The following is a 12,003-nucleotide window of genomic DNA, read 5'->3' on the forward strand; positions in this document are numbered from 1 at the left end:
AATGCAGAGCTGCCCTGAGGCACCAATCAAAAATTAATACTAATTATCATGTGAATACTGCATTAACTCAGAAAGATGATGAATTATGAATCTGCAACATGCTTCCCCTCTCAGAGCGTCCTCGCTTGCATGAGGATGTGATTTTCTTTTTCCTATTTTCTGGCAGAGGCCTTTTCGAGCACCTGTCACAAAAGAAATAACTGTGCAGGCAGACATACCATCAGTGTTGTGTTATAAGCAATATATTGTAACCATGTCTTCAAAGTAATACCTGAACCTTTGGCCTGAAAGTCACTATGAGATGATTTGAGGAGATATCTGTTTACACATTTTTAATATCTTATAACCCGAGTGCTTGTATTAATTTCACTTTTGGCTGAGTCTGGACACAAGAGTCAGACTCAGAGCACTTAAAGCCAAACTCACTATTGGTTCTGGTAAATCATTTAGAGCTTTAAACAATTAACTACATATCAGCAAGTTGAATTGTTGGGAAGGAGCAAAAAGGTCCAAATAGATACTGTTTATTATATAAAATATAGTTTAGCATAGTACACAATGTCCAGATTGTGGCAGTTTAAACAATACTGATATAATGTTTTTATAGTATCATTTATAGTATTTATATTTATATACTGGGTTTGATCAATCTGATTCAGGTGTAGTAAAGTATATGTTACATATAATATGTCTATACATTTCATTAACGGTTATCAGATTGGATTATTCCAATGCATAACCAAAATAAATTGAGCTCAATCCCAACAAAAATTAATTTAAATGTTGATCATAACTAACACACATACACACACATACACACACACACACACACACACACACACACACACACACACACACACACACACACACAGAAAAACAAAATCAGTCCATTCACAGAGCCACATGTGTGTAAGAAGAACATGAGCAGAGAGAAAACCTGAGCTTGAGGTTGTCACTGCTCCTCGTCCTTAAATATATAAAACAAAAACATAAAGATCAGCTGGAGTAAGAGTTTGAGTTTTGAAATACTCATGCTACAGATTTTTGTTTTTAAACAACAGCAGGACCTGGACAGGCCATAAATCACAAAATTAAATGTTATCTTCTATGATAGTTATACTGCTGAATATTGTCTCTTGGTATGTTTATGATTCTTTATTTCATTGTTTGGTTAAGTTCACAGTGAAATATATTATCTACATTTAAAATTGTTACCAAAAGGATGTGAATAAAGGACAAAACACTTTTTGCAAAACTATAAGAAAGAGGTGAGTTTTACCCAGGAATTATTTAAAAAATGGATGGAAACAAAAGTGGTTAATCATATTTAATTATAAGTGCAGTTCAAAAGCTGTTTTGATTTTCTCGTTGCGCATCCTCATCCACAGCAACAAGATCTCACACAAAACATTTTAATGACAGTTAATAAACCATCTGCAGAAAACTCAACTCACTGTGTTGACATGGGTTTAATAGTGTTTCTATGTGAAAACAACAAACAAACATTATAATATAGACGCTGCAACAGCCGTGAACAAACTGGCACAACTTCAGCTGATTCCAGCCTGGGGAGTTCGAGGGTGGGGGGGGCATTGTAAATTACTTATGGGTCTGACAATAGAGGCAAAGTGCCACAGAACCCTAAAACATTCAAGAGAAAACGAGTCACTGTGAAAAGTTCAGTAATGCGGCCCCCCTGAATTCCAAACAAGAACATTTGGCTCTTGCCAAAGTTTAAGTGGACGATTTCAGTAGCACATGTATATTTCATGAGGTTAATGGGCCCCATCAAGTTGTGATTAGAGATTCTTCTGGGATGCTGGAGTGACAGCTACGACGGCTGGGCTGGATCCAGCCGTTATTAACAGCTCAAAAACAATGATGCTGCATGTGATATTTCATTGTACGTTGAATGTATATAAAATAACCACATAGCCCGACCTTTGAACTGGAGCATGAGCCAAACAGTGCTCTTAGTTATAACAATTAACCTTATATTATATAGTATATATTACAGCATCGGCTACACATTGTGGGTTAATGCTGTGAACCGGAGCATCATGAACCTTCACTTCACACTTAATGCATTAATCACAACATCACCAGGGTCCATGGTCCTTGGATTTGACCTCATTGATATTTGATGTTTCCAGTTTAAACATTGCGGAGGAAATTCTTTAAAAGCAGCCACAGCAGTTTTAGACGTTCAAAACTCTCACAAATCTTTATTGACACTGACTAAGACTATAAAACTGATGGTAATTGTTATAATGAGATCTCCAAGGCCAGCATGAAAAGGTTGAGTGAACAGAGGTCGAGCTCAGTCTGTTTTTAAAACTACCTGCATCAAATTTCGATTACATTCAGGGCACGTTTATATTAAGAAAATAATTCGGCTTGAAAATGACAATGTAAAAATTACATTTTAAAGCAACTGACGCTGGCGACTCAGTCACGTCGAATCACCTGTTACGCACTTTATGCAGAGTAAGGTCTAGTCGAGAAAAAAGATCAATATGAACTCCACTAAAATATGTAAGGTTTAGTTAATGCATCCTAATTCAATTTAAACGCCATTAGCTCTGTCAGCTGACAAAGCTATTTGCAAATCACAGATTACAAAACGAGGTAACTTATTAAAAATAAATACACACACACACACACACACACACATATATATATATATGAATATTGAGAGGATACAACCATCACAACTTTATTTTGCAAACTTATGATCTATAGTAAGATTTTTAATATTTACAGCTGTATTTAAAATCATACATTTGATTTATATTGATCATAGCAAGATTGATTTCCTTTGTGATATAATTTGCATTGTTCAGTTTTTCAGGCGTGATGAATCAGGAATTAATGGCATATAACAGAAAAAGAAGTCTACAGTGATTTTTCTGAAATTGAACCACTTTCAATTTCCAAAATCAGTTAAATTCCTGTGTGAATTTTTTGTAGACCAAAAAAGATTGGAATAATAACACTTTTTATCTGCTATAAAGGCCTTGATATGAATCATATTGTGCGGCTCAGCCTGGTGAAGTAAGTCCAGCTCATGTATGTGAGCTGGACTGACTTCATGTCAGCTAGGTGTCTTTACTTTTTCAGGAGACACAGGATGCAGTAACGGCCACGAGTGAAAACGTCTCCTCCTGCCTGCCTGGCAGCAGCGATGCAATTTAATATGATAGGGGTGAGGTTGTTGTTGCAAAGTAAGTTTGAGACAGGGGTAAAAAATTATAAATCCCAAATAATAATATCTTCAGGTAAATACTGTAGTTATATGTCATTCTCAAGGCTTGAGTAAGTTGGCATAACATCTATCACATCAGTGAAAAAGGATTTAACTCAACTGTAAAACAGAGTTGAAGGATTAAATTCTTTGTCCTAAATTAACCTTGATTTAACTATGCACTGACACAGCCACACAAAGTCCCAACATAAATGTCAAGCTTTTATAAACTTCTCCTCTTGATGTGGGTATGAGGACAAAGTCCAATGAAAATTATGAGGGGGAAACAATTATAGAGACAAGTTAAAGAAGAGTTGAGGTGCGTGAGACAGAAGACGTTAAGAGGCACATTGGGGGGTCACCTGATGAGCAAACTGAAGATGTCAGGAGTACAGGGGGAGCACACATGTGGCTTTCAAAATGAGAAAAACTGATTTAGATTATTAGTCTGATTTTTGACAATGAAAAAGAGGAAATGAAAATGTATTTGTACACAGACACAGCAAACTATAACATTGTACCTTCTTTTCAATACTTTAAATATTAAAAGATAATTCCAACAATAAAATAAAATGAATATAATCGTTGAACTCATAACAGATCCCACACACATACTGATATTTTTTTCACAACAATGTATAATATGGAATATAAATATAAAATGCATATTGCTGAAATGACTGTCTTTAAAAGGTGTGTATCTAATGTGAATCAGTGGATTAACATAAATATATAAATGACTCAAGAGCAGGGCTTTATTCTCTCTATTCATTAGTTGGATTTATAGACTGAATGAATATCGGTTCAATATGTTCAGCATTACAAAGACCACCCCCCTCCATCTGTCCTACATGCAGTTCTGGTTTGCCTCCAGTAGATGGGGATGTTCTCGAGTAGATGAGCAGACAGAGCCTCCTCATAGCTGCTGAATTTATGCGCCCCCCCCCATAAGAAAATTTAAACCCAGAAAAAACATTAATGCAAGACATTATGATATTTGTTTACGTTTCTTCTAAATAGAAAAATATGTTTTGCCTTCACGTAAAAGAGGAACACTTACTATAAAGTTTTACCAAGACTGAAGTCAATATATATATATATATAGTACATATATATAGGTCTAGAAAAAATAAAGATGTACCGAGGTCAAAAATAATAATTTGCTATATGGACCAATCAAAAATAATGATTATGTTTTGCCTGAATAGGAATAAGACATTATCTGAATAGCTGAAAACATCTGGGATTTCTTTGTGGTAGTTATTTTATATGCAGGAGCTTTGGCACATTTTAAGTTAAGCAATGGTGATGATGATGTTCTTCATCATGAAAATAATGCACATCCCAAAAATTGGAAAGAATCTGTTAAATACATTTATTTTCAATGTATTATTTTTTTCTCCTGTCTTGAAGCCTTGCCTGAACAAACCAAATGTAACACACCTTATCAACCTTCATGTAATGCACACACACACACACACACACACACACACACACACACGCACACACACACACACACACACACACACACACACACACACACACACACACACACACACACACACCAGATTTATTCATGCTTCTTATTCGCAGGTGGAGGCGGATCCCGATTGGAGGAGTCCAGCGTGGACGTCATGACGTCAGAGGAGCGAGTGCGTGTGGGACCCTGCAGCCTCGTGGCCCCCTCCCCTCCTCCAGTCCGGGGAGACACAAGTTTATCAGGGAGGCAGGCGGAGGGCCAGTCAGCCGCTCACATCTTTTCTGCACCTACCACCGAGTCCCCGTCCTCCGTCCTGTATGGTGGATATTATTTTCAGCTCTTCTTTCTTGGGTGATATGGGGGATCATTCCAAAAGTAAGTACACGCTTATAACGTGCGCGCTGCCCTTTAAAGTAGTGGGCAGATTGTGTTTGCGTCGCAGTGGCTTCATGGACACGACATATTCAGCTGTGGATCGATTACCAAAAGTCATTTTACCAATAATGCATTATTCACTATTGCGCATTATTATTATTCATCAGGTTGTTGCTTTTTATTATTATTATCCTCCTGTTTTACGCACAAGTCTCCATCTGTTACATAACACCGAGACTTGTCCAGTCTGCAAAAAAAGAGATCACTGCAAAACTGACACGCACAATCTGCATTTTAACATTTGAATGTATACACCAAAAAAAAAAATCTTTGCACTTGTTTGTGGTTGAACTCATTCGTCTGTATGTTCACTCTCCTTCTGCAGAGAAGCCAGGATTCGCGATGTGTGTCGGGTGTGGAAGTCAGATCCATGACCAGTACATACTGAGAGTCTCCCCCGACCTGGAGTGGCACGCAGCCTGCCTCAAGTGCGCGGAGTGCAGCCAGTACCTGGATGAGTCCTGCACTTGTTTCGTCCGGGACGGAAAAACATATTGCAAAAGAGATTATGTAAGGTAGGGGTATTATTAATCAGCGATATTTATTTATACTCTTATATAGGCTGAAATCATTTTAAATGCAAAGTTCAAGCTCAGATCTAATAACATCATTATTGTGGATGTAGCACGCAGCTTCATTGCACAGCTTAATATACAATTTTATAATAATACAAAATAAACACCACAGCACATCTCTAATTAAAATATTAAAATATAGCATAAGAGCATTTAAATAGTCCTCATCTCACAACTCAGATGAATGAGCCGAAAGTTGCCTTCGGTTTAATTCTTATTTCCTCTGATTTTTAATTCTCTGAACATTTTTAACAGGCTGTTTGGAATAAAATGCGCAAAATGCAACCTGGGGTTCAGCAGCAGCGACCTGGTGATGAGGGCCCGGGATAACGTGTACCACATCGAGTGCTTTCGGTGCTCGGTGTGCAGCCGGCAGCTGCTGCCGGGAGACGAGTTCTCTCTGCGGGAAGAGGAGCTGCTGTGCCGGGCGGACCACAGCCTGCTGCTGGAGAGGAGCTCCGCAGGGAGCCCCATCAGCCCCGGACACGTCCACTCCAACAGAGCGCTACACCTGGCAGGTCAGTTTATTATAATAATAATAATAATTATTATTATTATTATTATTATTATTATTGATGCCAAATCCCCACTGTTTAGGTATAGTCCCAAATAGAACGCCTGCTGCTAAAGGTAAATCTAGGCATATGACAGAAATTGTATTATAAATACTTGTAAATACTATACATAATTCAAGCATTTTAATTTAACTTTGTTACAGAAAATCGGACTGTATACGTTTAGGGGAAATAAATGAACAATGTGAAGATAAAAAAGTGCAAGATTTGAAATTTATTTCTTTTTTTTTTGTTCTTCTTTAACATCTTGATAATTTGTTTGTGGTCGGTCTCAGTGTGTCTTTGTGTGTGTATATGAGTGTACGTGCACGTGACTGTCTGTGTGTGTGTAAAGTTTCTGCTGGGACCTTTCTTTAGGCTAATTTCATAATTGATCTCATTAGCGCTAACCAGCTCTGTTGCCATTATCTGAATAATCTGCTATTTGAGTCGCAGCTGCAGGAGTGTGTGTGTGTGTGTGTGTGTGTGTGTGTGTGTGTGTGTGTGTGTGTGTGTGTGTGTGTGTGTGTGTGTGTGTGTGTGTGTGTGCTTGTGCGTTTAGGGCCAGATCCAATAAAACCAAAACAAAGCATTTGGCAAATATGTGAATAATATTCATTAATTTCCTCGTTTTCCTCGTTTTGAAATCACTTACACCGCTCAGTGCAATGGCTCAAACAGGACTTCATCTTTCAAGTTTAATAGAGGTTTAAGATTTAGTGGGGGAAAAAATAATAATGTCTTGTCGTCCAAAGACAAAACGATACTTTATTCTAATTGTCCTGAGCCTGTGATTTAAACCAGTTCAGTCTTTTTATCTGATCAAAGTTCCTGAATCACTGATAAATACTGATCATTGGCTCTCCCTGCATGAGGAAACGATCCAATAGGATACAACAGGCCCACAGCACACATGGAGAGAGGAGCATGCTGCGGTGTGAGGCCTCCTGTACCCTAACTCTCTCCCCGTCCTCTGCAGCCCCGGTCACGGTGCGACAGGCCCCGCATCGGAACCACGGGCACAAGCAGTCGGAGAAGACGACGCGGGTGCGGACGGTGCTGAACGAGAAGCAGCTGCACACGCTGCGGACCTGCTACAACGCCAACCCGCGGCCGGACGCGCTGATGAAGGAGCAGCTGGTGGAGATGACCAGCCTCAGCCCGCGGGTGATCCGCGTCTGGTTCCAGAACAAGCGCTGCAAGGACAAGAAGAAGACGCTGCTCATAAAGCATCTCCAGCAGCAGCACAGTGATAAGACTGTAAGCATCTTCGTAAGTCGGACCACTTGATTACTCTCTTTTCATGTATTCCAGGGCTGTCAGTGTTCCTCGTCACTTTACGCTGTTTCATGTCTTTATCGGGCTGATATTAATCCCTGTGAAATCCAGAGTTTATGGCAAACAGATGCACGTGGAACAAAACCTCGCAGCTTAATTATGTTTTTAAATAAAAAATGTGTTAACATGGCCTTTGAAATGCCCTGTGATTAACACTTGTTGCAGATTATTGTTAACCTTTCTTTTTCCCTAACGATTAACCGTGTATAGTCCTATCGTTTTACTCTTGTCTTCACTCTACTGGACTTAAACTGACTCACGCAACCTTTCCAGTTTGGCTCCAGTGCTGTTCTGTATTCAAACTTTAAGTCAATGAATAATGAATCAACTGCTTTGGCTTCAGTTGCTTGACCTGAAAGATAAAAACATCCTCTGCAAACATGCTCGATCTGCATCAGTGAAACAGCCTTTGCTTTAACAGGCCACACATCAATCTTCACTCCACTCCACAAAGGAAACTTCATGAGTAAAACGCCTCTGTCTGCATAATTCCATTGTAGCAATTATAAGGGCTGGTTCTTTCCAAAGTGAGGCTTGAGTGCTAGAAGCTGTCTGATAGGCCTAGATGTTTATGCTGTTTTTTTCTTGTGTTCCATCAGAACCTCCAGGGCCTCACGGGGACGCCTCTCGTGGCCGGGAGTCCAATCCGACATGAGAGCAACATGATGGGGAACCAAGTGGAGGTCCAGACCTACCAGCCTCCATGGAAGGCCCTGAGTGAGTTCGCCTTGCAGAGCGACCTGGACCAGCCAGCCTTCCAACAACTGGTGTGTGTTCAGGACATCCATCCATCTATCCATCCATCCATCCATCCATCCATCCATCCATCCATCCATCCATCCATCCATCATGGCAGATAAAAGAAAGCATATCAATTTCTCAATTATATTGCTTGTATGAATATGATTCATACACACACATGCATTTCTCTCTATAGTTGTGAGGACACAAAACCAAGTCTTAACCCTCAAACAGCCAATTGAATTTGTGGAGGACCAGCCAAAATATCTTCACAATAATGGTATTGAACCAAAATTGGGCATCATAACTATAGATAGAAATGCGCGCACGCACACGCACACACACACGCACACACACACACACACACGGTGTCATTCTCAGCATTATATCTATGGACTTTTCAAAATAAAAGTCCCTATCTGCTGTATATATCCCAACACTGTCTCCCTCCTCTCTCCAGGTGTCTTTCTCTGAATCGGGCTCTCTCGGAAACTCCTCGGGCAGCGACGTGACTTCTTTGTCCTCTCAGTTACCGGACACCCCCAACAGTATGGTACCCAGCCCGGTGGAGACGTGAGACGGGGCCCCCCCATCTTCAACACCCCCCCCCCTCCACTCCTGCAAGGACAGTTGCAGCATGATCCCGGCCCCCTCCCCTGCATGTGACCAGCTCATCACATCGACTTCAGAGAGGAGAGTGTGTTTTTTTTAATTCTTACTTGACATGGAAGAGACGGAACAAAGAAAAGCACCGATTGACTCCGATTTTTTTTTTTTCATCTTTGGAGACTTTATTGACAAAAACTAAATAGAACAAAAAATGTTGCATGACTTGTTACGGGGACAGAAGATGTACAGAAGACCCGATGGATATACTACAACCAACCTTCCAAGCAGAAACAATACATGGAGACATTTCCACGTCCAAACAGATGAACATTTTATTGTGATCTTATTGTGTCTCGTTTCTTCAACCTGAGACTTTTTGCTTTTTGATACGTCTATTTGCGTTGTCGAGTCCAGTTGACTCTTTCTTGTCTTAAAGTCAGAGCATGATAATCTGCAAAATATTCGTGTTGTAAAAATACTTTATGTTAAGGGTCAGGATACAGGTTGTTTGAGCTTGTCGAACAAAAAAAGTAAATTATTGTTATATTATTTATTGGTAGGAAAGCGATTCGTAAAGGGATTATTATTATTAACTGATAAAAAATAAATAAAAAGCTGAATACATAAAGTGGTTTCATGGGAAATATTTGTACAGGCCCGTTTTTTCTTACGTTTTGCTTTTACATAGAAATATGATGATATTGAATTTATTAAAAATAATCAGGTCTGAAATTAGGAACAAACACATTGCGAAAATCTAAAATAGTCAAACTCAGAAATCAGTTTAAATTTAGGCTACACATCATTAAATTGCAATAAATACAGTGTAACTAAATTAATACATTGCAACAAATACAGTGTAGCAAAAATAAATACATTGCAACAAATTCAATATAACAGTGTAAATACATTGCAACAAATACTAAGTAGCAAAATAAATACATTGCAACAAATACAATGTAACGATACAAATACATTACAATTAATAAAATATAACATTTTAAATACATTGTAACAAAATAAAAACATTACAATAAATACGATGTAACTATATAAATACATAACAATAAATACAATTTAACAGTGTAAATACATTACAACAAATACAACGTAACAAAATAAATACATTGCAACAAATACAATTCAACAAAATAAATAGATTACAATAAATACAACGTAACGATATAAATACATTATAAAAAAATGCAGATCTCCGAGATGATTAGAGGAACAGATTCACCGCGTTAATAAGTCAAACTAATGTTCATCTTCAGTTGCAGAGTTTCTCCTGGTGGGTTCTTATGTTGCCCTGCCTGGGTTGAAGCCTAAAGGTCCTGGTGGCTTATCGCCCCCTCTCCATCTCGTGGCGGTCTCCCCCCTCGGTCATCGGCCGGTGGTCATTTACTATCTCGGGGGCAAAAATCTGCTGTAAATTGTGCTCGGTCCAGTTTCTCTGGTTGAGTCAGAGGCCTGGTCTAGACAGCGCGCAGGGATCGGCGACCTCTTATCTAGTCCTGGCATCACCTGCAAGCGATACACTGACTGAAGCCACAACAAACTAACCAAACAGCCCCCCCCCTCCACACACACACATACACACACACACACACAACCTCCCCAAAGCCCCCCTCGTAAGTGAGGGGAGCAGAGAGCAGCTCGTAAAGGGTCACTTCAACTCTTCGGTTTATTTTCCTTCAGCGTTATTGCGCACGGGTCAGCCAAGACGACAGCTCAGACTAAATGAGCTGACCCCCCCCCCCCCCCCTTTACACCGAGTGCGCGACAACACAGAGCCGCAATGTGTGTGCACGGACGACCTGTGGATGTAAGCACGTTTTCATTTTTAACTTGTGTGCTGCAATAAACTCACTTTCACGTTATTTAATCTTTAAAGCGATTTGCTCTGAATGCTTTATATTCATGTAAATACTTTTTTTTTATATTGATAATTTAAGCAGTGATAAAACCTGCCAACCAGGTGAGATGATTTCACTCACCCAAACATTTTATTGGTTTTGATTTTATTTTTAAAAGGCTGAAATTCAGAACGTGTCTCACGGCAAGAGTCTAATGTTCATAGGCTTTCATAAGAAAAAACTAAATTCTGCTGGTGCAGCAATTTCCTCTACTTACTGTATCTTTCTGGACACTATGACTGATGAACGTATTTTGACATTTGCACCTTCCATCGGTGTAAAGTGAAACGTGTCAACAGACGCCCCCCCCCCCCCCCCTCCTTTCCCCCCCAGCAGGCCTTTGTCGGAAGTTTTGAATGACAAAAGACAGATAATATATTTGTAATTGAGCTATTTCAAATAAGATAAGTGAACAATACCAGCAGATTAAGATAACAGAGCAGAATAACAATGGCGTTTACAGACAAGAATGCAGGCCTGTATCAACCCATCTCCAGCAGAAAATCTTTTTTAGCGTCATATATGTGTCCAGAACACATGATTTCTAGTATGGATATATAGGCCTGATATAAGATCTCATAGGAAATAAGGAAAATAATTAAAGTGTTTTACAATGTTGTTATCAAATGTTTTTCTAAATGCCAGTCAAATAAAAAAGGTTAGTAATTTTAGGACATTTAAATAATGTAAAATATCAGCTTTTTTCCCCTGTGCGTGCAAATACAGACGCTCTAAATTCAAATCAAATGTGAATCTCATCATTATTTTGGATGCGAGGGACAGGACGCCATCACCTTTTGTGAGATTTGCGGATAAACCTTTAAAATGCACAATTACATTCACCCAAAAAATCCTTACAGGCTACAACGGTGCAGCGCAGTTAAAGGTTTTATTTTCCATCTGATGTTTTCCGCTCCGGTCGCTGCTGTGTGTCAGTGTGTGTGGTTCCTACAGAGCAGAGATCAGGTCCTCTGACAGCCGTGGAAACACGACTGACTGACTGACTGTACCTGTGCGCCACACGATCCATGCACAGTCTATCAGAGGGCGTTTCCCCCTCTGTGTGTTCAACAAGATCCTAAACAAACACCAGTGATGCCTGTCCACACAC

At 39.4% G+C, this 12,003-nt stretch overlaps 1 protein-coding gene across 3 annotated transcripts; it reads left to right on the forward strand.

The window, feature by feature from the left end:
- Positions 1-4,958: 4,958 nt before the first annotated feature.
- isl2b (ISL LIM homeobox 2b) lies at positions 4,959-9,604 on the forward strand. Of its 3 annotated transcripts, none has more exons than XM_034581593.1 (6): positions 4,959-5,099; positions 5,485-5,674; positions 5,990-6,252; positions 7,268-7,560; positions 8,226-8,393; positions 8,828-9,604. In XM_034581593.1, the coding sequence occupies exons 1-6, from the start codon at positions 5,042-5,044 to the stop codon at positions 8,942-8,944; spliced, it is 1,089 nt and encodes a 362-aa protein (XP_034437484.1). In that variant the 5' UTR covers positions 4,959-5,041; the 3' UTR covers positions 8,945-9,604. The 3 variants fall into 3 exon arrangements, with proteins under 3 accessions (XP_034437484.1, XP_034437485.1, XP_034437486.1); XM_034581594.1 differs by having other exon boundaries at positions 7,268-7,548; XM_034581595.1 differs by having other exon boundaries at positions 4,964-5,099; positions 5,485-5,669.
- The last annotated feature ends 2,399 nt before the right edge of the window (positions 9,605-12,003 follow it).

This window comes from Hippoglossus hippoglossus, chromosome 3 (genome assembly GCF_009819705.1).
Source record: "Hippoglossus hippoglossus isolate fHipHip1 chromosome 3, fHipHip1.pri, whole genome shotgun sequence".
Taxonomy (NCBI): Eukaryota; Metazoa; Chordata; class Actinopteri; order Pleuronectiformes; family Pleuronectidae; genus Hippoglossus; species Hippoglossus hippoglossus.

Coding starts and splice junctions, on each gene's coding strand:
- isl2b (XM_034581593.1), top strand. CDS start 5,042: ATGGTGGATATTATTTTCAGCTCTTCTTTCTTGGGTGATATGGGGGAT. Junction 5,675..5,989: donor TGCAAAAGAGATTATGTAAG/GTAGGGGTATTA, acceptor CATTTTTAACAG/GCTGTTTGGAATAAAATGCG. Junction 8,394..8,827: donor AGCCAGCCTTCCAACAACTG/GTGTGTGTTCAG, acceptor TCCTCTCTCCAG/GTGTCTTTCTCTGAATCGGG.